This window comes from Choloepus didactylus, chromosome 1 (genome assembly GCF_015220235.1).
Source record: "Choloepus didactylus isolate mChoDid1 chromosome 1, mChoDid1.pri, whole genome shotgun sequence".
Taxonomy (NCBI): Eukaryota; Metazoa; Chordata; class Mammalia; order Pilosa; family Megalonychidae; genus Choloepus; species Choloepus didactylus.
Genome location: NC_051307.1, coordinates 195053298 through 195081192, shown reverse-complemented (window position 1 = coordinate 195081192; position 27895 = coordinate 195053298). Strand labels below are relative to the sequence as shown.

The 27895-nt window shown below is 40.3% G+C and overlaps 3 protein-coding genes and 1 long non-coding RNA gene across 9 annotated transcripts in view; 2 read left to right on the top strand and 2 right to left on the bottom strand.

Moving 5' to 3' along the window:
* The window catches only part of ACKR2 (atypical chemokine receptor 2), a 54912-nt gene extending 53611 nt beyond the window's left edge, over window positions 1-1301 (bottom strand). The window contains exons 1-2 of one of the 2 annotated variants that reach the window (XM_037848305.1): window positions 1290-1301; window positions 714-1050 (exon numbers count right to left, since the gene is read on the bottom strand). The gene's annotated coding sequence lies outside the window, so the exon portion shown is untranslated. Of the gene's footprint in view, window positions 1-713; window positions 1051-1289 lie in introns of those variants that run through there. The other variant, XM_037848292.1, reaches the window with a different exon arrangement.
* On the top strand, window positions 815-13099 carry HIGD1A (HIG1 hypoxia inducible domain family member 1A). The gene is made up of 4 exons (XM_037848324.1): window positions 815-922; window positions 7982-8097; window positions 11368-11502; window positions 12210-13099. The coding sequence occupies exons 2-4, from the start codon at window positions 8001-8003 to the stop codon at window positions 12257-12259; spliced, it is 282 nt and encodes a 93-aa protein (XP_037704252.1). The 5' UTR covers window positions 815-922; window positions 7982-8000; the 3' UTR covers window positions 12260-13099.
* Window positions 1303-24506, bottom strand: LOC119543479. Its single transcript, XR_005218594.1, has 5 exons — window positions 24360-24506; window positions 22424-22539; window positions 11900-11948; window positions 2480-2543; window positions 1303-1504 (listed from the first exon to the last, which is right to left on the bottom strand). It is a non-coding gene; the product is annotated as an uncharacterized LOC119543479 (long non-coding RNA).
* The window catches only part of CCDC13 (coiled-coil domain containing 13), a 78896-nt gene continuing 75151 nt past the window's right edge, over window positions 24151-27895 (top strand). For all 5 annotated transcript variants that reach the window (XR_005218573.1, XM_037848208.1, XM_037848202.1 and 2 more), the window contains exon 1: window positions 24151-24234. Coding sequence is in view for 4 of the 5 variants with exons in the window: in XM_037848208.1 (XP_037704136.1) it covers window positions 24169-24234 (66 nt within the window). In the remaining variant the exon portion in view is untranslated. The remainder of the gene's footprint in view (window positions 24235-27895) is intronic.

Here is a 27895-nt window from a genome sequence, read left to right as displayed (position 1 = left end):
AAAATTATCTTGCTTAAATTGTTCGTATTTTGTTTATTTGAGAACAAAAAAGCTGTCATGCTAAGAAAAATAAAATAAATTACCAAGCTTTGTTTCAATCAGATCCAATATTAACGGCATTATTCATATTAACTAATTTTCTTTATCAGTCACTATCACATCTAGGATTTGAACCAAAAGGAGGCTGAAAATTGTCCAGTCCCTTTCATTACAGCTTTCCAGTTTTAAGTTGCACCGTGATGCTGAGTTCTGATTCTATGACCTGGAGAGGTAAGCAAGCAGAGAGAGCACTGGGCTGGTTCTCAAGGAGGGCTTAGTTCTGCAGTTTTGCCTTTAAGTGCGTTATCTTGAACATCCACTTAAACTCTCAAAATCTGTATACTCATAAAAAGGAAAGAAGCGGACCAGATGAACTTAAAGGCCCCTTTAAGGTCTAACACGCTGAGTCTAAATCTTTAGGAAAAATTAAAAACGCAGTGTTTAAACCTTGCCTAAATATTTATACTGGCCGCGTCGAAACCCCTCACTCCCACCCCTCCCAATCCGCGCAGCATGACGCAGGCAGTCCGCACTCGCGACACAGAGTTCGCGGTGTTTGCCGCCGCCACCCGAAAAGGAAAGGGCAAGAGCAATCTGGGGTACCACCCGACTAGGGGCCACTGTCCCCGCGCGAACCCCAAAGGCAGCCTTCTCATCTCTGACATGCGCCTTACCGGACAAGCTGGTCTTGGAGACCCGCCCAGCCACCCGCGCACTTCGCTCCAGCCAATCCAGGACCCGCTCCGGGCCGCCCCCGCGTGCCAGCCGCTGGCTTCCGATTGGCTGGGGTCGGTTGTGGGCGGGACAGGGAGAAGCCCCCGGGTCGAGATGCTTGGGCAGGGGGCAGACGTCAGTGGAAGCTCAAGACGTGTCTTCGGTAGTGGTGAGTGAAACACGAGGGGTTACTGGGAGCGGGGGGTTCCTGGCCGCCGGGCGGAAAGAAGCAGGGGAGCGCTTGGCTGGGAGGAGAAAACCTTGGGAGGGTTGAGGGCCGCGAGGCTGGGGCGATGCCTGAGATATGAAGGGGACGATTTGGGTTGGCTCAGGCACAACCACGAGGGGACGTTAGGGATCCCAAGACAAGGCCTGGGGAGCTGTCGGGCGACGGGATACAGAGCCAGCTAGGAGATAAACCAAGAACTGTGAAGTGAATCTTTGCAAAAAGGGGAATACCTCCTGATGGGGGATAATGAGAAACCTGTGGAGGGAGTTTGGATCCGACTCTGGGGAGTGAGTAACCGGGAGCTTACCCGGAACATGGCGCCTTCTGGAGAGCGGGGTCTGAGCGGTGGGTGAGGAATGGGCAGGGCTCCGGCTCGCGCCATGGAGTCCTCGCAAGGTCACAGGACCCGAGAGAGGGAGGAAACGTGAGAGATTGAAAGGACGGCGAAAACGCCGAGGACCATCGTCTTCCTTTTCTCCTCCACTCGTTTTTTTCTCCCATTTTTTGCAATCGCGTCCAACCCTGTAAAGGTACGAAGGCTTCAGGCCCTGTATGTAACACCTGTGACAGAATTAAAATTTCTTCCTGAAAAGTATGCTTTGAGATTACAAAGCACAGTAGGAACTAAGACTTGGGAGCAGCTGGAATGATTCAGCAGTGTTATTCGCTTTCCGTTTTTTTTCGTTTGTTTGGTTTTTTTTTTAATTTCCCTGGGTGGGAAGCAGCTACTGTAGTTCCCTCTTAAGGATAATCCCCTGACCAAAGGAACCCGTTTCGGGAAGTACGCAGGGACTTTCGAGTAAGACCGGTTTGAGTGAAAAGTTCTGACAGATTGAAACATGTTTGGAACCCTGTAGACCAGGGCTTTTTAAAATACAGATTCCTTGGTCCTTGCCCCAGATCATCTGAATCAGAATCTCAATAGTGGAACCTCGGCAGCCATTTTAAACAAATTTGACAGATGACTGATGGAGGATTAAAGTTCAAAACCATTGTTTTTTTTTTAGATAGTAGTTCCGGTGATCAAAATGACAAGATGTAAAGATACTGCCAAGAGCAGCTCATCTTCCCTTATACCTCTTTCAGATTTCCTTGCATTTGGAAAAATTTTCAGTAGTATCTTTCTAAGCTTACAAAATAATTCATGTTCTCCAAACTGGCTTTGAATATCTGGTTTTTGGTGCCTCTTTTTGAACCTGTTCCACTTTATGACCCACTTTATAGGTCAATGGCAGTGGATGGATGGGAAAGTTAGGAAAATCTTAACAGTAGTGTTAGTGAAAAAAAAATCTTCCCAAATCATACTTGATATTGTTAGGTGATTTAAGACACTGGAGAAGAATATTCAATTTAACTTTAGCCATGACATACGTATTTTTTACAATTCAAAGAGAGAGAAGCATACGTCTATTATGGAATAGATTTTAACTTTGCACCAACATCAGGAGACCAATTATTTGACAGTATATTATCAGAAGAGCTGAGTTCTAAGCCTACCTTGCAGGAGATGTATTCCTGGTGATGAGCAATTCATGTAACCCTTCAGAACCCATTTGCTCATCTGTAAAATAAGAGGTTATTGGCATGAATTAATCATCTGGATTTTTTGTTACTCTCACATTATATGATTTTTGGTTATTGATCCTGATACTTTAAAGGTTAACTATCTTCAATTCTGGTGCCTGTAAATCATAAATATTTGGGAAGCTTCTAGGTGGTAATTAGGAAAACACCAAAATCTTATATTCAAAGAGTATGTTATAGATACATACTGTGTTAGAATTTTATAAGATGATATAAACATATCATTTGACCTATAAAAGAACAAATAACTGGTATGTAAGTGTTGGATTTTTAATATTCATCTCTTAATTTTATCCAGAATGTGCACACAAGGTGTTCTGTATCAGTGATAGATTATTATCAGCCACTTTAAGCAGATAATGACTATGTGATTCTTATCCAAGGGGTGACACACCCAAAGCCAGGCCAAATGTCCCACCCATATGAACTTCAGAGTCTGTATCATAGATAAGGAACAAAGAACAATGGATTTTCTCCTGTTCTCTCTTTCTATATAGGAGAGAGATAACCTTCTTCCCCCTCCTGAAATGAGGAGGAAAAATCCCTTTTGGCCATTGAGACTGGATGAAAAGGATTCTGGGTTCTCACCCTATCCTTTTGGAATGCAAATACATCTTTCCAAGGGCCAGATAAACCCCAGATCTCTTAGGCTTTTACAACCTAGAGATATCTTGGGCTTCATACTTTTTGAAATGTATATAATACATTTTTTAAAATCAGTTTTATTGAGATATATTCATATATCATACAATCATACGTGATGTACAGTCATCTGTTCACAGTACCATCATCTGGTTGTGCATTCATTGCCCCAGTCTATTTGTTGAACATTTTCCTTATACCAGAAAAAGTAAAAATAAGAATAAAAAATAAAAGTAAAAAAGAACACCCAAATCATCCCCCCCCATCCTATTTTTCATTTAAGTTTTGGCCCCATTTTTCTACTCATCCATCCATACACTGGGTAAAAGGAGTATGATCCACAAGGCTTTAATAATCACACTGTCACTACATTGTTATATAATCGTCTTCAAGAGTCAAGGCCACTGGATTGCAGTTTGAAAGTTTCAGATATTACTTCTAGCTATTCCAGTACCTTAAAACCTAAAAATGTTTGTTTATATAGTGTATAAGAGTGCCCACCAAAGTGACCTCTAGACTCCATTTGGAATCTCTCAGCCACTGAAACTTTATTTTGTTTCATTTTGCATCCCTCTTTTGGTCAAGAAGATGTACTCAATCCCACGATGCCGGGTCCAGGCTCATCCCCGGGAGTCATATCCTGCATTGCCAGGGAAATTTACACCCCTGGGAGTCAGGTTCCACACAGGGGGGAGGGCAGTGAGTTACTAGCCGAGTTGGGTTAGCTAGAGAGAGGGGGCCACATCTGAGCAACAAAGAGGTACTCAGGAAGACTCTTAGGCGCAATTATAAGTATTTTTAGCTTCTCCTTTGCAGTAACAAGTGCCATAAGGGCAAGGGCTCGGTATACCAAACCGCCAGTCCTCAATGTTTGTGGGAACTTCAGCGACAACCCAGGTGAGGAGGTCCAACACTTCCACATTTTCCGCTGGCTCCTCAGGGAAGCCCTGCATATATATTTTTATTCTCTGCCCAAATTAATTTGGGATGTGTCGCTGTTTCACACTAACCTGTATAAACCTACCCAGTCTCACTTCTTATTCAAAAGTTCCATGTAATTATGGTATTTGAACATACTGTACAAGTTAAATTGTTTAGGAAATATAGATCCTGCTCCAAATAAACATCTCTTCCTTTGGTCTCACGTGGGAGTTGAAGTTTTAAACACAGTCAGTATCATCCTTTACCCTTTGGACCGATTTACCCTCGTCCTAACTAGATCTACTTCATTCACATCTCTAATTGAAATCTGGACTCTTCTTCAGCTTTTTTAACAGTTGCTGCATGCGCTAATACTGACATTCATATCTACTGAGCTCTGTCACACAGATACCCAAAATTCCAGGGATAGATCACGTTATACACAAAGGGATCAGCATCTCAGAATCTGGAGATAGCTGTTATATATATAATACATTTTTGAAATGTATATAAATACCTAAGGAGACAGTACTCCAGTCTACCCAGCACCTTGGGGGCTTAACTTAGGGACTTAGTCTAGTGTATAACCATTCTGCCCTCTCAATCTCAGAGCAAATAAACAAATGTCTACTGCTCTAATTCTCGTAGTATGTGAAGAATAAAATGCTTCCAGGAGAAGTGAAAGCAAGCATTTTTTATCTTTAAGTTGTATTAATTGTCTCAGGAGGCTAGGGCTTTTTACAGGAGCACTGAGAAGTTCAAGGAAGTTTTATTTCCCCCAGTAAGCAAGATAGATGTTATTATCCTCACTTTATGGATAAGGAAACATTAGGTTAGAGAGTTTTGTTACCCGGTGTTACATGCCTGGTAGGTAGGAGAGCCTGGGCCATAGCTCATTTGCCCTCACTAAGACAGCAAGCTTATATAGATTTGATATGTATTTTGTTTTAAGACGAGAGTTTAAATAGTTATGTGTTGTATTAAAACTTGGGTGTAGGTAATGAAAGCCCATTGAACTAACTTAAGCAAAACAAATGGAATTTATTTAAGGCTACATATTGGATGAGTTTCTTTATTTTGTCTTTCTTGTGTCAGTAACTGGGAATGCAGATATACTTAAGATTCTTAGCTCTGGTGGGGGGGGGGGGGCGGAGAACAAACCTGTATACAGATAACTACAGAATTATGAAAAAACAGCATACTAAGGAAACTTTGCTTGAGGGAAGTAAGGAAAAGCTTCATAAAGAAGTGATATTTGAGCTAGGTAAAAAGTATGAGTAAAAGTACTGAAGGGAGGAACTAAATCTACAGCTCCTGGAGAGCCATAGAAGAGTTTTAAATAGAAAAGTAATATGAAGAAAGAATATTTAGCAGGATTAATCTGGCAAAAAACAAAGGTTAGGTGACCTGTTGGGCAATTATAGTTATCCAGATGTAAGATGATTAGAGGAAAACTTCCTTGTGTTTCATTTATTGAACAAACATTTTGTGGTCTACTTATTAAATGCAAGGTATAGTGCCAGTCAGTTGAGATAGATACAAACAGAGCAGATGTAGGCCTCTGACTTCAAGGATTCTAGCAAGAGAAACAGACAAACACACAGTTACAATACAAGGTTATCACAGAGAAAGTAGGTGGTCCTGTGGGAGTGTGTAACCAAACCACTTGTAAATTTTGGAAGTCAAATAAGGCTTCTCAGAGATCAATTAAGATGAGAACCTAAAGGATGGGAGGAGTTAGCCAGGAAAAGAGTGTCTGAGGGGATGGAAAGTGGGGAAAGGGAACAAGAGTGTTGCAGGCAAAGGAATAAGCTTTTGCAAAGGCTTGGAGGTATAAAGAGCATCTAAAATAAATGTAAAGTGGTTAGAATGTGGAGTGGGGAGAGGGGGAGGGAGAAAGATTTATGATAAACACAATTATGTCCTTGAGAAGTTTATGATTTGGTACAAAGATGACTAATAAACATACCAGCCTAAAATAAACACAATGTTTAACGTCTCCATCAAGCCCATTTAGGCAGTTTCTTCAAGGTCAATCTCTGTGGAAACTACTTTAGCTAAAAAGATATCACTCCTAAATTCAGTCCTTATTTGTCTCTATTACGCTATTGGCAATTAATTACCCTGTCATTTCTTTTTTAAAAAAATCTCTTTTTTGAACCATTAATTATATCAGTTTTTATGCATCTCTTCAAATATATAATAAGCTTTGGTAAGGCTCCTCAATGAATTTTGTATATAAGAGCTCAATTGGTAGTGTATTCAGTTGAAGTATTGGAGAACAGTAAAAGAAAAGGTCCAGTTCTAATCTAAGTTCTCTCCTATCTATCTGTGCAATACAGCACAACTCCTCTAGGTTAAAGTTTTCTTTTCTGTTAGGTGACAGGATTGGACTTTTATTTCTCAGTAGCTGGGGCCTTGGAGAAATGAATTCACTTTTCAAACTAAGCTCACTACCACATCCACCCTTAGAGGGGCAATGTCTTTGAGGACCTTAGCTAAGTAATCCTGTCCCCTCCCTGCTCCCTCCAATAGCAAGGAGTTGAATGAGAAGTATTATTGATCAGAGTGTGATGCATATGAAAAGTACAGAGGAGAAGGTAGGACTTTGAGTAATGGGATAGGCAGTTGACTTTTGAGTTTATTGTAGTTGACGCTAATCAGAGACTTGTGCACTCATGTACATTATGTGTTTGACTCCCTTATTTTATCTGTGGGTAAAGTAGACAGGCAATTCAAATCAATTCAGTGAAGAAGGAAGTATATACATAGGTACTGTGACTATGGTAAAATTGTATTTATTATTGCCTCCTTGTGATAGAATACCTCTTAGCTTCCTGTGTGCAGGAAGATGACTGAAAAAGGAGAAGGAACCTTTGTTTCCTGTGATAATGAAAATTTATCTTTCTTCCTAACCTTCTTATTCACATAACTGTCAGCCTACTGTCTTACCTTTTTTGGTGCTACTTAAAAGAATAACATAAAAGAAAGTAGAAAGAGAAGAAAAAATGTATCTCCTATCATTTTAAGAGAGAATCTGGGGAATGTAAGATATGGAAAGGAAGGCAGATCTGAAGCTTTAGAGGATATTCTTTTCATTAAGAATGTCCAGAGGGTAGTTCGATTTTATACTGCAGTGATTTTAAAAATGATAACCCTAAGCCATAAAAAACAAAAGGTTATATTATGTTCAGTTGAACATAAATTAGGCTTAAAGGGAAGCATTTCTAGCAACAGTATTTTAAAATAAAAGCTTTGTTCATAAAAGGACTAAATAATGAGCTGGGTAGAAATTTTGACTATTCAAAATAATGTAATCTTTTCCCCAAAGGTAGCCACCACCAATAGTAAACTGTTCAGAAATAAGAATTGTGGCAAGGTGATATGTTGGAGTAAATGAATCAATAGCAATTGAAAGCAATAAAGACTACACTTAACTACACTTAAAAAGTGTTTAGTAGGATTTCCAGCATGATGTTGAGGAAACAATAAATATCACTTTGGTTTGAGTAATTTAAAATTGTCAAGACAAAGTTGATTAAGGATAGCCAAAAAATTAATATCTACTATTTTAATTGACAAAAGTAATTTCAACTTTTAAAAAATTTCATTGTTTTTAACAATGTGATACTAAAAAGGAAGAAACGTCAAAACTTAGAAGGATTAAATATATATAATTCCCGAGAGGTGGCTCTATAGAGTTAAAATAGTTAATTTCTAAAAATGTTTTTAAAAAGTTCGTGGATATATACTGGGTTTTTATGGAAACTAGGAATATTTTAAGTACACCCAGACATTTTATAATGTTCTAGATGATTTTAATTGCAAAACCTTATGGAAATTCCCTTTTAGGAAGATTCTTCAACCAGTCATGTCAACCGATACAGATGTTTCTCTGTCTTCATATGATGAAGATCAGGGATCTAAACTTATCCGAAAAGCTAAAGAGGCACCATTTGTCCCGATTGGTAAGTTTTACTTTGACATTCTAATAATCAGTCTGTTGTAAGATTGAATACAGTAGAAGCACAGTAAACTCATTTATCAAGCACATCCTGAAAGCATTTGTTTTCAAATACTTGCTGAAATATGTTGAGATTGGTATGATATAAATCACAATACAAAGATTCTCCCATGTATCCAGACTTTGTTTTATTGACTTTTATTTCAGTGAATGTGTAGTTGTGTTGGAAGTCCCCAAGATGATCCCCCAGCACGGTGATTCACTGGAAGGATTCACAGGATTCAAAACAATGATAAGATCAGCAAAGGGAAAAAGGCACATGGGACAAAGTCTAGGAGAAACCAGGCACAAGCTTCTAGGTGTCCCCTCCCAGTGAAGTTGCATCAGAATCAGAACACACTTATTTCTCCCAGCAATGATGTGTGACAACACTTGTAAAGTACAGTCATCCAGGGAGGCCTTATGTCCCGGGTGTTAATTGAGAGTCAAATCATGTAAGCATGTGTCTCCTGCATAACTGACCTTAGCTACTCAATCTGCAGCCCTGTATCAGTTTGACCTCTGGCCACTGGAGATACTTCTCCAAAGAAAGTACATGAAAACGTCATTAGCCATCAGTGAAATGGAAATCAAGAATACAATGGGATACTACATCACACCCATTAGGGTGGCTATAATCAAAAAGAAAATGAGTGTTGGTAAAGATGTGGAGAAATAGGATTCTTTGTGTATTGCTGGTGAGAACGTAAACTGGTGAAAAAAAGGGAACAAAATATTGATACATTGCCTATAACACGGGTGAACCTCAAAACCATACTCAATGAAATGAGTGTAAGCCAGACACAAAAAAACACATATTGTCTAATTCCATTTATATGAAGTGTCCAGAAAAAGCAAATTTATAGAAACAGAAAGGAGATTGGTGGTTGGTTAGGGCAGGGGACTGGGGATGGGGAACGACTGCTAATGCTAACGGGGGTAGGTAGAGAGAGAGGTTCTAAAAATGGATTGTGCTGACAGTTATACAGCTCTGTAAATATACTAAAAGTCATTGAATTGTACACTTAAAATGGGTGAAAGGGGAATTTTTATGGTATGTAAATTATATCAAGAAAGATACTTAAAATTTTTTAATTGTATAAAGAATATAAAAATTACCTTTATTCCCATGATTTAGAACTAGCCATTGTTAGCATTTTGATATGCTTATTTCCTCCATTTTTTTCCTTTGCAAATTCAGGATCATAATAATGTGCCTGTATGTAGTTTTTATCTTGTGTTTTCACTCCATGTCATTATTCAAAGACCTGACTTTTAATGATGATCTTATTCCATTCTATAGATAAAAAAGTATTTAACTATTTCCTCTATTGTTAGACATTTATGTGGTTTCTATTTTTTTATTTTTACAAATTAAGCTGTAATGAGCACCTTTTATAGACTGACGTCCAAGAGTATAAAGGACTTTGTTGGCTGTTAAAGGAAATTTTCTTTTGACCATATAAATAATAAGTTAGTTCCAAAATATGTAAAACAGAAAGGGACCATTCCCTATAATCCTGCCTGTGAAAGACAACATTGGCAGTTTGGTGCATCTGTATTTGCTTCTCTGTACACTACATAAACTATTACTTATAGTATTTTTTTAATGGAATCATATTTCATTTAGCCATGTATTTATCTTTTTACATCAATGCATATAGAAATACCTTTATATTTTAATAATTGCATTATTAACTTCTAGATATATTTTATAGCAGTGGTCTATAGTTTTTGATTATATATTCCATCAGTAAAAAAATAATTTGAGCATGCATCAACATGTTTTTCTATTTATAAATCATATTTACAAGTACACATACACAAAGATACTTTTAAAGGATGAAATAAAAATAAATATATAAAATTTTCCTTCTGCACCTTAGCTGGTTGTCATTTGCACACACATCCCTCTTTTGGAGTGGATGCATTCCGCATTTATTTAACCATTGCCCTATTCATAGACCGTGGAGTTGTTCCCATTATGTTGCTTTTACAAACTGCTGTGTAGACATACAGACAGATATATATCCTTATACATTGAAGTGAGTCATTCTGTAGAATAAATACCTAGAAATAGAAATACTTGATTCTAAGTATATGATTTGGGGGGGATAGTTTTTTACCAAAACTTCTTTCAAAAAAGATTGTATCAAAATATACATTTGCTCCAACAGGATATGACCGGGCTGGTTTTCCCATATTTACTTTATTGCTTACCATAATAGCTCACATATTATTTCTTTCTATTTCTTAAATTGTCCATTTCGATACATTTTTTCATTTGACTGGATAACTTCCTCTAGTACATGGGTGGTATACTTTGGAAACATGGAATGTCATGTTCTGAATGTTTTTTGCCCTTGAAATGGGTGAGGACTTGGCTGGGTATAAAATTGTTGAGTCACAGTCTTTTTACCTTAGAACTCTTAATATTGCTCTATTGCTTTCTTCTGTGCAGTGGTTTACTTAGTCTTCCCAGTACATTAGTTCAGAGTTTGAAGTATACAGGCAAGATCTGTTGCTCTTTCTCAGTAATAGTAATGAGTAGAATCGTCTCTGCTATATTAGCTGATTCCCTTCCAGGAAGTAGGACAGAGGAAGAGTTACCCTGGCACTATTATTATTATTATTATTATTATTATTATTATTATTATTATTAATCAAGCTCTTGATCTTGGGGCCTGCCCTTATGAAACTTATTCCTGCAAAGGAGAAGCTAAGCCTACTTATAATTATGTCTAATAATCACCCCCAGAGAACCTCTTTTGTTACTCAGATGTGGCCTCTCTCTCAGCCAGTTCTGCAGATAAATTCACTACCCTCCCCCTTACATGAGACGTGACTCCCATATAAGGGGGAGAATAGGCTTTGGTGTCTCCCACTCTATCTGGATGATGGTTATCTCCTCAGATCCACAGCCCAACCCCAAGACCTGGCAGGCTTTTACCTGGCACTCTTTTAAAGGAATTTATCAACTGCTCCAGCAAGCCCACAATTTTAAAAGAATCCTAAATCTTTTAAACAGTCTGCTACTGTTTGCTACCAATTATAGATATTTAGTTCAGGGGGTGAGGGGACAGAATGAACTCGGTTTGTATGTTCTCTAAGTAATGGTCTGATAAAGCATCCTTATAACAATAGTAGAAAATGTACTGATTGATGGTAAAATCATCTTGTTTCCCCAGACTCCCACCCCATGCATCTGACATACTTGTTACTATTTGTTTTACAGGGATGGCAGGTTTTGCAGCAATTGTTGCATATGGATTATACAAATTGAAGAGCAGGGGAAATACTAAAATGTCCGTTCACCTGATTCACATGCGTGTGGCAGCCCAAGGATTTGTTGTGGGAGCAATGACTCTTGGTAGGTTCCTATAGGAAATTTTCAAATGTGTGGTCCCCTTTCAGTGTGTTTCTTTATAAATAAAACAAGGTAGATAGTTCTAGCTGACCCTGAAGCTATCTGTAAATATCACTTTTATTCATTTTCATATAAAAATGGAATTAAGATCATTTAAGTAGTGACATGGTATTACTGTCTATGAAGTATTTCACTAGGGTTTTAAAGAAAAAAATAAAAACATTCCTTCCCAGCACTGAATTTATGATTATATTGAAGAGTCCAGACTTGCAAATAGGATTGGCAGTATGATGCAGTTTCTGGGAAAACACGATTGCTATTTTATTGAGTTTTTGAAGGTGGAAACAATTGTTAAAGTGTACATATTGCATGCTTTTGTCTTTAAAATCATTAAACTTACCTGGTATTGTGTAGCAAGAGTAACTCCTTTTAAAGTTGCCAGATAAATACTGATAAAAAAAGAAACAAACATTTTTTAATAGTGTGAACTACTCATACTAGCCTTAAGCTACTTGGCAAACTAGGTAAAAAGAGTTTTAGAAATTTAAATTGTTAAAGAAGGCAAAAGTGTGAGCAATCTGGGGTCTTGTTCCCTTTGTGAGTATTCCATGCTAGCAAGGGTACTACTTTTAGCCATTTTATGGACTGATTTTATTTTCTTCGTATTGAATAAAATATTTAAATGCTTAACTAGTACTCTTTTTCTTTAGGTATGGGCTATTCCTTGTATCGGGAATACTGGGCAAAACCTAAACTTTAGAAGAAGAGGTGCTGTCGTGCTATCTTGGTGTTGATGGTATTTGTTTTATTTAAACACCTCAAATTAAGGTTACACATATATGCTGAAAATAAAACATTTGAGTAGGTTCAGATAACAACATGGTATTTTGAATATTGGCTTCCTTTCTTTCGGGCTTGATTTGCCTGGTGACCAAATTATTGGTGACAAGTTTACTAACTAGGTCATTCAGGGAAGTCAAGTTAGCACAAAAGAAACATGTCATCCAAATTCTCTTGATAATGGTAAAATGTCCACATTCTTAAAGTCTCATGATGAAATTAGTTCTAAAAAGTACCCTGAAGTACTTCGAGTTGCTGCAGAATATCACATTGTCTGGTTGTTATGTGCTATTTACCCCAATCAATTTTTTTCTGCCCACCTTCTAAACTTGTCTAGTGTCTTGGTGTATAGGGCTGGTTTAGTCTCAAAGAACTCAGAAAAGTGCATGGACTATAACATTGTAATGCCTCCTACAACTGAAAATGTGTGTGTGTGTGTGTGTATGTGTTTAAGCTAAACCTAAAAACCTGGTAACAGCTGCTTACAAGTAGTATTTGTTGTAGAATCGTATTTATAAATAAACATGAGGATAACTTAATTATGGATTCTAGTTTAGTTCTGTAAGATTCAAAAATGTTAAACAAAATATATTACCGGTGTTTTGTATTTACGAGCAAGTTGGCTTGACCAGGCATTATACACAAACGTGACATACTATAGAATGCTTTGTTGCACTTGTGAAATTCTCTTGTCTGACTTTACATTCCATGGTGATAACATGGTAAACATATTGTTATTAAAGTGAGTAAACCCATCAAATGCCTTATATTTATTTCAATATTACCAAAAGGAAAAATAAGTCATTCCTCAAAATAGCACAAAAATTAAGTTCCAGGAAAGAGATGTAACATTTTGTACCTTTGGTAGGAATCATTGTTAAAGAATAGCTATCAAATAGGAATATTCATTTTGGCTAACATCTTTTGAACACTTAGACTATGTGCCTTGCACACTGTTCATGTATAATGTCATTTAGGGCTCCTTACAACCCTAAGAGGTAGGGACAATTGTCCTCGTTTCATAGATGACATAGAGACAAGAACAGGTTAAGTAACTTGCCCAAGGTAATGATGCCAGAGAAGGTGATAAGTTGGGACTGGAACCTGGGCAGTTTAGCATAGAGCCTGTATTCTTATCTATTATACTATATTGGCTTTAGAACTGAGTGCATGGTTATGCATTTTTGTTCTGGTTTGATTGATTGGAATTGTCCTTTAAAAAAGGACAACAATCAACTCTTTGGAAGCATTTTGTCTAGAAAATACAGAGATGTTGGTAAGTAGAGTACATACCTATTGTAGATGCCTATTTGTAGATGCCAATAGGTGACAGACACTTAAAATGTTGGCCTTTGTGAAATTAATGGCGGAGTGGCAGCAGTTGTCATAAATAATAAAATTAGACAAGATTTTGGAGCATGGTCCTTGCTCACCAGTGACTATAACCTGGACCACATAACGGTTTCCTCAGTCTTTTCCTATCTGAAATGAGAGATTTGACTAGAAGATTTCTGTGGTCTTCTCTAGCTGATAGATCATTCTATGACTCTATGTGAAAGTGCTTTGAGAATATAGTACTAGGAACTCTTCTCAGCTTTGAATAGATGTTATACAAGATGCCTACAGGCAGTCCTAACAGTTGTTTAATGAAGGATAAGCCTTTAGAAGAACAAATTTGGGAACAATTTTTTTTAATGGTCACTCTAATAAAGGACTATACTATTGATTTTGTTAAACCAACTGAATATTAATTTGACAGCCAGCGATCTAGACAAATAGCAGAGAATAAGGAGGAAAGAAGACAACTGAAGTGCCGGGATGGTAATGAGCACTCAAGAGAAAATGAATGGAATTGCTTGCCTGGGCAAGTTACTTAACCTGTAAATTAGGTTGGATGGGTAGGCTGGCATCAGATTATGGAAGTTCTGAAAAGTGGCTCATGTGGATAAGATCTCGGTTCATGGCTCTGCCACATACTAGCTGAGGAGCCCTGGTTTCCTCATCTGTAAAATGGGGACAATATTAGTGACCTAAGGTTGTTGGGTGAATGTAAAGGACTTACCATAGCACCTGACAAGTTACACTGAGTGAAATAAGCAAGACACTTAAGGACATATACATATGATTTCATTTATATGAAATATCTAGAAGTAGCACATTCATAGAAAGTAGATTACAGATTACCAGGAGATAGGGAAGGGGGAAACAGTTGTTGCTTGATGGATATAGAGCATAAATTTCAGAAATTTTAACTTTTAAAAAAAAGTGCCTGGTGCAAACCAGTACTGTCCCAGGCAGAAAAGAAAAAGTTGCTGTTACCACTATTACTAGCACTGGGAATGCAGCAACACAGGAAAAACATGGGCCCCACCCTTAGAGCTTATAGTCTTAATAGGAAAGGCTGCAAAGCATGATGAATATTAGGTACAGTATGCAACAGGAACGTCTGTTGGCGAACCCAACTCAGGGATGGGGTCAGAGGAGGTCTCACCAAAGAAGCAGTGGTCTACCTTAAGGTGAGTGGTTTAATGGTATGCACATATTTTATTGAGAGTTAGATCCTTGACTTAATGTTGGATGTTACAGGAGCACTAGTGTGTGATTGTTTCCATGTGTCTCTCTTTGAACTAGTCTGTTTAAAGGTATGAAGGTCTTTTTCATCCAAAGCACCTGGCATTAGTGCCTGCCTTATATATGTGTTCAGTAAGGGTTTGTTGCATTCATTAAAATAAAGAGTTTTTTTTTTTTGTTTTTTACATTGGACCCTGCGGTCCCTAGGAAAAAACAAGGGTACCTACCTATATCTAGTTCATGAGCAACAGTGACATCTAGTGGTGGAGGTTGTAATTTGAATCCACACTTAAGCCCCAAAACTAGACTTCCTGCACAGTGGCCAGACCATGGTCATCTAGGCCATGCCTCTTGTTTTACAGATGAGGAAAGCCCACTCAAAGAGTTTCAGGGACTTAGAATATAGGCTCTATCACCATATAAATCTATACCCCATTGCATCATATCTACTAGGCCAAGAACAAACTTGAATGGATAAGCATAAGGTATTTTAAAGTTCTCATCTACCAAATAGTGGAACTTCCAAATATTGTTTATATACTTAGTGCTGTCTGAAAGTTCTTCAAATAATAGAATAGGAAAATCTGAGAAGAAACTAAACCTGTACCAGCCTTGTCTGGATTGCCTTAGGCTCACTTTTTGAGTGAGTGAGTTCATCATACATCATAATCCTGTCCTTAAAGAGAGGCTACCCTCCCCTTAGCCACTGAAATAAAGCAAAAGAAAGAAAGAATTTGTTTTTATCAAGGTACAAGTTAGGAAGTCTCTCCCAAGTTTAGTAGTGATAAATGGTCAAGAGTAGAGACCAGCATCCAGTTGGTCTCCTCATGGATGCAAGAACAGGTCCTCTTGGTAGTATTCTAAGCGTCTTATAATGTTGGTGTTAGATCTTTCTCCTGTTCCTAATATAACTGAACTGTCACAGAGTGACTTAAATTTTACATTGTGAGGGGAAAATGCTATCTTGCCAAATCAGCTTAAATCCAGTAGAACTCAGCTAGTCTATAATCAAATTTATTATCGTCCTCTTTGGTGCCCCCTATTAACTCACCCATTTCTGTCAGTGATGCCCCACTCCACACTGCCCCAGCCTGTACTCTCACATTCTGGACTCAGACTCTTTGAGGTATCTTTCCTTCCTGTTCTTTAGTTATCACTATTAAACCAGTCACCAAATTCTGTTCATTTTTCATAAGCAGAGTCTCATCACTCTGTTCTTTTCCTCTCTCTGCTGCCACCACTTAACTATCCCCTAAACCTCCTCCTGTCCTGCCAACTAGCCCTGGCAGTGCTACTGATGCCAAAGCCCTGTATTCATCCCTGCCGTACACACCTTTGCTAATGCTGTACTCCTTTCCTGGAATGTTACCCTTCCCCACTCCTGGTCAGTTCAAGAGAAGGCCTTAAAGATCCAATCTCAATTCTAAAGCTTCTCTGAACTCTTCTAGGCCACAGGGAACTTTCCCATTTATCAACTTTTGCATTATATGAGTTTAAAACACAAAAGGCATGCTCTACAATAATACATTACTTTTGTATGTTGCTTTCCTGTATATAAAACACTTTACTGCTTTTTCCCATTCGTTCCTCACAAAGAGTCAGAAGTATATATTACCCTGACTTTTTAATCAGTGAGAAAGGCTGTGGTTTAAAAAGTGGTAGAGCTGGGACACAAATCCAGAACTTGAGACTCTTGGTCACCTGAAGAGACTGCATAATGGAAGGAAAGGCAGGTACAAAAAGTGATGCTTGTTTTTTTCCTTCATTTCCACCGTCCATCACACACATAACACAGACTCACTCCCCATCCAGGTACCAGGGCCAATACATTTTTCCCAATACATCATAGCTGCTTTCTCTCCCTTTTTGTTTTTTTTTCTTTTTCCATATATGAAAATTCCCAGTCAGTATTTGCTTTGGCCTTTATTAGAAAGAAGCTGAGAAGATTTCCATATACAAATGCTCTTTACTATAGAGGTGGTAAAATTAAATACTAAATGCACAAGGCATTGGGGACCTAGTGAATAGGGGAGAAACTGATAATCACTGGGGACAAACTCTCACCTAAGCGTTTTGAAAGACTGATTTGAGCCAAGAATGAAATTGAGAAATTTAGGGGGAAAATATATAATATATTACCAGCCCATTGTGCTGAGGGCCAGGGTGGCTGTCACCCATCAGAGAGGTCTCTTGGAAATAAGCACTGACGAATCCTGGCAGAACACTAAGTTTTCTAATTAAGTCACATATGCTGAATGAGATCACCATATACACAAACACATTTTAGACAAAATAGCTCCACAGACTACAAGTGGCTGAGAGATCCCAAATAGAGTCAAGAGGCTATCCTGGAGGTTTCTCTTATGCAAGCTCCAGTTAGACATCCCAAATGGCCACAGTATCCCATGCCCTTACCAAAAGTAGTCCCCAAATACCTGAATCCCCGAGATTCTATAAAAGACTAAGTTTTTTCTCTCAGAAACTTAAATCCACCAGAGTGTTCTCATGCCAGACAAGTCCTAAAACCCAGAGGCAATAGCCTTTTTAAGGATAACAATCAGATGCAGCCCCCTTCCCATACTGTCGACACCCCCTTTCAATATGAAAAAGTTAGGGTGGTCACTGCCTAGGCACCCCTGAAGATGGAGAAAAGTGATTGAGAGGAAGGGGTAGCAAAAAACAAGATTTAACAAAGGTCTATGAATATTGAAATTTTATATAAATATATAAATGTTTTTTAGATGCTGGGGTGTTGGAATAGCTGGAAGGTGGTAAATGACATGATGGAACTGTAACCTATAACATTCTTTGAAATTTGCTCTATAGCTACTCATTGAATTGTGCTTTGAAAGTCTTCAACTTTCTGTATATACCCTATATTTCATAATAAGGAAGGAACCGAAACTGTGGAACTGTAACACATAACAGTTTTTGAAATTACCTATATAACTGCTTGTTGAGCTGTACATTGAAAGTTAACACCTTTCTGTACGTATGTTATATTTTACATTAATGGAAATAGCTGAAGAAGTTGTGGAACTGTGACCCATGACCTTCTTTGACATTTGCTCTCTAATTGTTAAATCGTACATTGAAAGTTATACCTGTTATGTATATATGTTAAAGTTCACAATAAAAAATGCATTAAAAATAATTTTAAAATAAATTTTAAAAAATAGCTCCACAGACAAAATAAGACTTGACTGTAGCCAAATTGGTGTAAAGCTAAACCAAAGTGGGGTGGTGAGAATCTATGGGAGGCTGGTCAACAAAGTTCAAACTCATGGTGAGTTGAAGAGGCAGAACTGGGGGTGTGTGTCTAGCAACTTCCAGCAAGTAGGTCCTTGAATCTGGAGAAAATGAACAATCCCTATGTGCAGGCTCCCAATTATGAAGCAGAACATTGAATAAGGTTTTTCCCTGGGTCAAAAATACCTCAAGAGAATTTGCCTCTGCTTTGAATCCATGCCCACATCTTTCTGATGACTTTTGTCTTCCTGGGTGTCTGTTTCTGAGAAGGGGGCAGCTCTGGATATGGAACAGAATCCCCCAATGTAAATTAATGGCTTTGTGTCTGGTTTACAAATCAATCACAGTACCCTAACCCAATGTAAGTTTAGGCCCAAGAGACAGACACTCATGGTATAATGGCCAAATTGGATTTAGAAGTTGCAAAGCTGAGGTCTAGAATGGGGAGCTCTGAAGAAGGAGGAAAAGAAATGAAACAAAATGAAGTTTCAGTGGCTAAGAGATTTCAAATGCAGTTGAGAGGTCATTCTGGAGGTTATTCTTATGCAAAGAAAAATTGATAAACTGGGCCTTATCAAAATTAAAAACTTGCTCTATGAAAGCCCATGTGAAGAGAAAAGACAAGCTACAGGTTGGGAGAAAATATTTGGAAACTGCATATTTGGTTGGGGCACAATGTTCCAAATATTTGGAAACCACAAAGGACTAGTATCTAAAATATATAAAGATTCTCAGAACACAACAGTTAGAAAATGGGCAAAAGACATAAACAGACAAATCAAAGAGTATAGACAGATGACAAGCAAGCACATGAAAGAATGTACATCATTACTTACCATGCAAATTAAAACCACAATGAGCTATCACTACACACTTATCAGAATGCTGATCAAAAAAATGTTACCACCAAATGTTCCCAAGGATGTAGAGAAACTTAATTGCTGGAGGAATGTAAAATGATACAGCTATTCTAGAAAACAGTTTGTCAGTGTCTTATAAAACTAAACATGCAATTACTCTAAGACCCAGCAATTGTACTCTCAGGTGTTTATTCCAGAAAAATGAAAACTTATGTTCCCACAAAAACCTGTACACAAATGTTGATAGCAGCTTTATTCATAATAGCCCTGAACTAGAAACAGCCCAGATGTTTCAAGTGAAAGGTTACAATGGGTGAATGGTTAAACAAACTGGTACATCCATACCATGGAATACTACTTGGCAATAAAAAGGAACAAACTATTGATACACAAAACAACTTGAATGAATCTCCAGAGAATTAGGCTAAGTAAAACAAAAACAAAAACAAAAAAAAACCCATTGCAAAACATTACTTACTCTATAATTCCATTTATATAACATTTGTGAAATGACAAAATTTTATAAATGAAGGATTAATGGCTACCAGGGATTTGGTACTGGGGGGTGGGGAGGAAGAGAAGGGGACAGCAGGCAGGTAGGAGTGGTCATGAAAGCACAACAGAGGGATCCTTGTGATGGAATTGTTCTATATCTGACTGGTGGTGGACACACAAACCTACACATATGATAAGATTGTATTGAACTAAACACACATACACACGAAAACAAGTAAAACTGGGGAAATCTGAATAACATTGATGGATTGTATCAATGTCAATATCCTGACTGTGATATTGTACTATAGTTTTGCAAAATATTGTCATTGGGGGGATATTGGGTAAAGTGCACAAGGAATCTCTGTACTGTTTCTTACTGATGCCTGTGAATCTACGATTATCTCAATAAAACTTTAACATTAAAACAAACAAAAAACAAGAGCAGTGCCCCAGCAGGTACTTCTGGCTAGAGAAACTAGAAGTGGTCTGAGATTAACAAGCATTTATATTATCTGTAAGAGGAAGTTTACAATGACCTAGATTCACTGGCTTCTTGGCTGATAAAACCTCAAGTTTATAGAGATGAACTACAGAAAATTCTTGAAAGATTGTATAAATGGGCCAAAAAATGCCAGGAGATCCTCAAATGGTAGCCGTGTAAAGGTAACTAGTCAAGAGGAAAATTTTTATCCCTGGCTTTGTAATAACTGGTTACTTGTAAAAATGATATCCTCATCCAAAACAATCCTTGAATGGCTGGGGCAAAATGTTCCTTCACTCTCCAAACTTTCTAACGTATTCTAGAATGCGTGTTCTGATATTCTCCTGCCTTCTTAACCTTGTCACAGCATGTTGTTCTTGTCTTAATGGAAAGTGGCTTTCTTCTGGGAACACTTTTCCCAGAAGCCCTCGAAGCAAACCTGGCTGTTCGTTATTCCAATGAGGCAGTTAGATAGGAAAGGAGGGAGGGGGAAGTGATCCCAAGTTTCATAACAAAAAATTCCTTTCGGCACTCACACATGTAGCCCTCAGGTCGGTGCCGAAAAATAACCAATGAAAAGTGCAGCTCATCAATCCCTTATTAGCATAACCAGAGGGGGAAGGGCCGCTCTCCAAGTCCTTATAATGCAGGAATCCCAACCTCAGAGGGCTTTTCCTTCCTCTTTATGCAGCTGTCTACTAGCAGGGGTGAGCCCGCGCTCACCCCCTTCAAACATATACTTTCACTATGCATTAAATTATTTGTCTGTACACACTGACTAGTCCTTGAATTCTTTCCTGCAACTGAGTCAAGAACCCTCACGGCGTCAGCCCCTGGTTAAGGTCTCCACCTCTCTGAGAACTCCTGGGGCTCTCTGGCCTCACTATGCCACACAGACCCCTTGGGATCACGGAGCAAGTGAATGATACTCACCCTTCCCCCCGCCCCCCGTGCCTTCCCACACACACCACATACAAGTCCCTTGTGCCTCTGAGGCTTGTATCTCCTTGAACCCTACTCTTTATCCTGGGTCATTGCTGTCACCTCTAGACCCCCAGATCTCTCACCTTCATTTTCCTCTCCACTCCAATTCCTGGAATTGTACAATAGCAGCTAATATTTACTGACCACATGAATATGTTTGTTGCCTTAATGTCCACATTGGATGGTCATTCCAACAGTATAGCATAATGGTTAGGAGCATGGATGCTGGAGTCCAACTGCTTCCTGTGTGTCCTGGCACAAGTTATTTAATTCTTGGCCCCGCTGGACTGTACTGACTACTCTCTCCTTTAAGCCTCTTCCTTCGTTTTGGCACATTGTGTTCTTGTTCTCCTCCTACCTCTTTGGCAGCTCCTTGGGTTCCTTTGAGGGTCATTCCTCCTCTGCCAGACCTTAGATTCTTTCCTGAACTTCCTTCTCTTCCCAAGGCTGATAACTCCCAGATGTCTATCAACAGCCAAGGTCTCCCCTGGTTCTACACCTTTTATCCAGCTATCTACTAGACCTCTTCACTTGAATGCCCCTTAGGTACTTCAAACACACTGTGCCCAGTGTTGAACCAACACCTTCCCCTAAACCAGATTTTGGATTCATAATCATGGTCGATGCATCACCATTAATCCGGCTGCCCAAGTAACTAGTTCTGGAAGTAACCCCATTTGCCTCTTTCTGTATTGCCTTCTCCCCCATCGATTCCAATTTCTTAAGGGATGACATGGTTCAGGCTGTCAGATCTCTCACAGGGATAGCTTCGACTCCACTCCCCCACCTGTCCTTTCTTGTCTGCAACCAGTCTTGTTTTCACAAGTCTAATCATGTCCCTTATTTACCTAAACCTTCAGTAGCTCCTCTCTGCCCTCAGGGTAAAGTCTAGTTTCTAGCTTTGCCTTTCCCCAAATTCACCCTGTTCCCTTTCCTCTCCAGGCCTTTGCACATGTGGGCTCCACCTCCAATGCAAACACACAACCCTTAACTCCCTTTCACCTGGTGGAATCTGAGGGCTCCCTGAAGCCTTAAACATCAACTCCCTTAGGAAGCTTCCTGATCCTGGCTCCAAGCCTTTGCTTGGTCCCCACTGTATTTATCCTAACAGTGGCATTTATTACCAAATTGCAATTGACTGATCCTGTAACCAGTTTCCACTAAGACTGAAAGCTTCTTGAAGGCAGGGACATTTTTATGTCCCCAGCACCTTGTACTGTATTTCGCACTTAGTAAGCAATCCATGAATACGTACTGAGAAGTGAATAAATTCAGTTATTTGATACATAACCTGTCCAACTGAGAATCTTGCCTGAGTTCTTCACAGAGGAATTTGTGATTGATTTTACTAAGGGAGTACTTTCTACGAAAGAGACATGAGAGGTTCTTACCAGGAGGCAACCCACTCTCAGTCAGAGGGTCAAGCATAGGCTGAGCTTACCAAGCAGGCAACTGGAGACCAAAGGGCATCCTTTATGAGCAATATTTGGGTTTATATGTGCAGTGCTGATGGCAAATCTGGTGCCACATCTTCAGGCAGGTCTATGGGGTAAATTCCTTGTGAGGAAATAAAGAAAAATAACCATTAGATATCCAAAGTTTATCAAATTATAATGACTTGGAAAATATTTGCTCACCACATTCCAGGATGCTGACAGCCGTGTCAGCCCCTACGTACTTCTGTTCACTTGGTTTTCTCTCTTCAATGCCCTTTTCTTCATTTCCACACACTGACAGCAGAAGCTGACCCTCACCCTTACGGATCTCCTTTCCTAGAAATTTGTCTCCCATCCAATTAAGAGCCTACACAGAGCCTGAAGTATAGTAGTGACTTAACTTGAGAAGAGCCTTTTTAAGAAAAAAAAAAAAAAATCTAAGTGTTTTCTCCTATGAAAATAAATCGTGCATTATTTTTAAAATCCTGCAAAGTAAAAAAACAGAAATACAGCGCTTGCAATCCCCCTACTCAAACAAGACCACTTTTTCTTTTAATATTTTGATCTATTTCCTCCCAGTCTTGTTTCTGTGCCTAGTTTTTAAAAACACAACTCTAACAATTACTGTTTGGTGTCCTGCTTTTTTCACCTACCATTGTAACTGAGAAATTAGGACTTAAGGACTGAATATGATTACTGAATCATTATATAGATATTCCTTTTTACTTTCTGGGATACTAGAGCAGACAGAGGGAACTACCTGAAACCTAAACTGTAATTCAGCTGCCTTGATCTCTGATAATGATTGTATAGCCTTTATCTTGTGCCCTTGTGATTGTAAAAACCTTGTGACTAACCTTCACTTGTACCCATTTATCCAGTTTTTCTACTTCAAAGTCTTATGATCACTAAAGACATGTTTATTAATGAAGGGTCTTGAGTCAGCCCAGAACTAACCCACCCCAAGTCCAAAGTTAACTTGATAACAGAAGCTGGATCTAACCAAAATGGGCCTGCGTGACATGCGCAGTAGCTTAGACTTTAACCTACAAGTCACCTATACCTCATTATAATACTAAAAATCATGCCCATCATCGTATTAAAGCTGCCATTTTCTTGCATACGTTCTGTGACTAACCATGTAATCAATCTGCGCATGCTCAATAATTAGATCACCTCTAATTACATCATCTGAGGCAATTGTATTTATTATCCAAAAATCTGTCCATCTTTTGATGCTATAAAACTATCACAATAACTGCAGTTCAGTGAGACAGATTTTAGACCGATAGGCTATCTGTTCTCTTACTTCGCGCCTAACAATAAACTCTCTCTTTGAAACCCCAGTGTCTCAGGAATTGGTCATTTAAGCTCATCAAGCAAAAGAATCCACAGCCTTGGTCCGGTAACATTACAACATAAACTTTCCCCCACATTCTGGAAGGCTACGTTAAATTTCACTTTTTCACTCCCCTGCAGAACAAGAGAATGTGCATCTTTTTGCAGAACGTTTGGTCCACAGAAATTGTTAAAGATACATAAAGCAACAGACTAGTAGGCCAACTTTAAAGGCTCAGGACACCCGACATCTATTTCCACTCAGCCGACCGCGCCTATTTCCCTCTCGTCACAGCCTGGGCTATCAGCGTCTTTCATTTCCAGACCTGGGGGAGCCCCCTCGGCCTCCGTAGACGTGGTGATGTCACGGGGGCGAGGCTGGTTTCCTTGGTGACCGTTGCCAGGGCAGCTCATGCCGGCGTCCGGAAGAGGTGACAGAGCCCTGGCGGCCCTAGAAGGGAGGAGCGGAGCGACCGCTGTAAGTGCCGAGGAGGGTGGAAGCGCCGGACGGGAACCGGGGGCGCCCGCAGCCGCCGAGCGGGCTGGACCGGAGCCGGAGCGCACACGCTGGTCATAGCGTGCTGCCACTGACCTGACGCTTACCGCGTTCCGGGCGCTGAGGGAGGACTCTTCTCCCTTTGTCCTGTGAATCTTCTCATACAATCCACTGCTCCCCGAGGCAGACACTTATTGTCCTCATCGCAGAGGGTTAGTGAGGCACAGAGTGTGGGTTGCATTCCCAAAATCACATAGTAGACGGCAGAGCCAAGACTCCAACCTAAGTTTGCCAAAGAAGCGCTCTCTTCTGGGCTTTGTCACAGAGGTCACTCACACCCTGCTGAGGGGCCAAACGGAACTACCCCGCCTAGGGGCATCCACTCCTCCCCCTCCCTTTCCTGGACCAGCCCCCACAGTCCCGAGGACTGTAAGAGATCCCCCTTGGGCCAGACTCAATCCTGACACAGCCAAACATCGCACACCACCCCCCACCCCTGCATACACATGACCTGGCAGGCAGTTTGTACGCCTTGTCTGGCAGTTTTCAGAGCACCAAGCCAGGCATCTCGGGGATGTCCCTCCAGCCACTTGACCCCAGGCTATTGCTGGAAATACACAGAAAATATAGTTTTTTTAAAAAGTGGCAGGCTGGTGAGGGCAGGGGAGGCATCTTCAGAGTTGAGGCTTAGCCCTTCCTCACTGGTCCGTGTACCTTCTGCCCACTTCTCAGGAGGATGTTGTCAACAGCCTCTGGGACTTTTCTTCACCTACTTGTTTCCTGGATGGGAGTCAGGCTCCCACACATCTGCTCTAAGTCTTTCCAGAGCCAAGAGTTCCTTCCACGCAGACTTAACCTTAATTTTTGAGGATGTCTGCACCTCAGTTACCACTACTCAAGTCCAGAGCAGGTAACAAGATCCAGGGCTTGACCCAGAGCATCACATGTGGAAAGCACAAATGTTATGAGTGATTTTAAGAGATTATGCCTGTCTAAGCATTTGTTACAATTACTGGTGACTAGGCTGTTCACAGATACGGTAGCTGGTTACCAAGGATGGTTGGATTTAAGGAAGGCCTGAATTCATTCATTTGTTCACAGATGTTTACTGAACACCTACAGCATGCCAGTCACTGTTTTATGTGTTGTAATAGAGCTGTGAACAAAATAGATAAAAATGTGTGCCCTCAGATAGTCATATGCTAGTGGGAGAAGATGAATAAGAAGTTTCCCTGAAAAGATGGCTTTTGAGTAAAGACTTGTCCAAGGTCAGGGAAGGAGGGAGGAGCCATGTGAATATCTGGGGAAGCATGTTCCAGTAGAGGGAACAGTTGGTGTGAGAGGCTGGGAGTTTCACGTATTCTTGATAATGAAGGATAGGGCAGGAGGTGAACCACATTATCCTGGGCCTTGTTTTTATGCTGAGGTAGATGGTCGGATTTAAGTGCTAACAGGCTCACTCTCAGTGTGGTGTTGAGAAAAGACTGTAGGGGAACAAGGGCAGGTGCTGGGAGATGAGTTAGGAGGCTATGGCAACGATCCAAGTAGGATATGATAGTTCTTGGTCTAGGGTGGTTGAAGTGGAGGAGGTGAGAAGTGTTCAGATTCTGTGTATATGTTGAATGTAGAACCAACAGAATTTACTGATTGTTTGGATGTGCAGGAGGGGTGTAGAGGTACTGAGCATTGGAGTCACTGCTGTTCTTCATCCAGCACATGCTGTCCCTCTGTCCATAATGTTCTTCCTCCAGTTAACTTGTGCTTTAGCTCTCGGCTCACTTCCTTGGGGAAGTTCTCCTGGACCCCCTAAACTAGGTCAGACCCCCCAAAAGAGGCTTTCAGCACTATGGACCGCTCCTTTAGTCATCAATCACAGTTTTCATTTTACTCATTTGTGTGGTCATTCCTCCCTATTCCTCCCACTAGACAATCAGTTCCATGAGGACAGAGCTCTCTCTGTGGTTATCTGTACAATGCCAATAAATATTTGCTGAGTGATTCTTTGACCCTTGTCCTACATGAGGAAGTGAATCTTAGTTGAGTGCTTTTAGTGTTGGTTTGCTCTAGAGCCAAAATTGCTGCTGTGAATCACTTATTCCTTCATTGCGTAAATGTTACCTTAGCACCCACACTGCATACCAGTGCTGGCTTGTACTGCAGAGATGAGATTTAGAGATGAACATCACTGTTTCTACCTTTAGAATCGTTGGAAGGTAACAGAAAGTCTTCCAGTCACTCATCTGGATTCCCCCAAATACAAATGGCAACCGCATCTTTGTGCCTGTTTTTATGTGCACCGCATTGTCATGGAGTAGGCGAGAACTAGGCGAGGCCAAGGGGCATTTCCAAAAATTTAGGATTACTATTATGTGCTTTTAAACAGCAAAGTTTTCCTTTCTGGTTCTTGAGAATCAGCAGCCCCCACTGAGTTCAATGCTGTCCATGGTCAAGAGTCAAGCCTGACTTGCAGTTTAGCATTTTAGGAAGAGAGGGAAGAATGTGGTCTGGGGAACATCTCATAAGGGTCCCTGGCATCCACCCCCAACCCCCTACTGCCCCTAACTGCAGCTTCTTGCCTCTGCCCCTATGCCCTGTTCCGCCCAATCCTGCCTCCCCTTTGCCCAGACTTACATGTCTGTCCCCATCTCTACCTAGTGACATCTGCTCACCTCCGTCTACTCCTGGCTACTTCTTCTTCCTTCATCTTCCCTCTCCCTCTCTCCTGTCTCCTTCCCAGCCTCCTGTTTATTCTGTACCCTCTCCCTACACTACTTTTTCCACACTGCAAGTCTCAGCCACCTGGGGTTCCAGCCCAGACCACCCTCCTGAGCCCCAGACCTACCCAGCCAACTGCCCACCACGGATCTTCATGTGGAAGGCCTAGAGTGCTCAAACCCAACAATCACCAGGCTTGCCTGCAGCCCAGAAAACTGCTTCTCTGTCTGGACCCACCACTTTCTAAGTCACTCAGGCCAAACCCCTACAGGTCTCCGTAGATGTCCCCCTCTCCTTCTCTGCACACCTGCCTCTAGTCTCATCCATCTGATGCCAATTCCTGAGCCCCTTTTCCATCCCTTCTGTCACAGCCTTGATTTAGGACCACGTTCCTTCCTGTAACATCCTCCCAGTTAGGCTCCTTTCCTTGTGCTTCATAAAATACAGGTGTGATTCTGTCTGCTCCTCTGAACATTCCCAATGTCTTTAGGATGAAGTCCAGGCTCCTTGGCTGGGGCTAACAAGACCTTCCTGGCCCTCCCCAAATCTCTACCCTGACTTCTGGCCATTCTGAACCTTTCTCAAATCCCCACACTCATCACGTTTTCTCTGCAAATGCTCTTCTCCTAGCAGGAGAGTCCTCTGCTCCCCTCAGGCACCTTCCTCCCGCACCCAGGCTAATTTTCTTAGCATTCTGTGTCAGGCTGACTAAGGTGCCTGTGCTCTCTCCCCCAAGCCAGCCTTTCAGAGCACTTACCACTTCTTGTTCTCAATCACAATAGAATCATATTAGGAAGCTTTAAAAAATAGATGCCCAGGCCGCAGCCCAAACTGTGGGGATTGAACTGGACCACAGACCTCCTGTCAGCACAGGCATGACTGTCTCCCAGAGGCTCAATTGGGCCAGAGACACACCATTTCATATGAT

Bases quoted from the DNA above. Each gene is read 5' to 3' on its own strand.
- HIGD1A (XM_037848324.1), top strand. From the start codon at position 8,001: ATGTCAACCGATACAGATGTTTCTCTGTCTTCATATGATGAAGATCAG. The intron at 8,098-11,367 runs GTAAGTTTTACT...TTTGTTTTACAG, and splicing joins GGCACCATTTGTCCCGATTG to GGATGGCAGGTTTTGCAGCA. The intron at 11,503-12,209 runs GTAGGTTCCTAT...CTTTTTCTTTAG, and splicing joins TGTGGGAGCAATGACTCTTG to GTATGGGCTATTCCTTGTAT.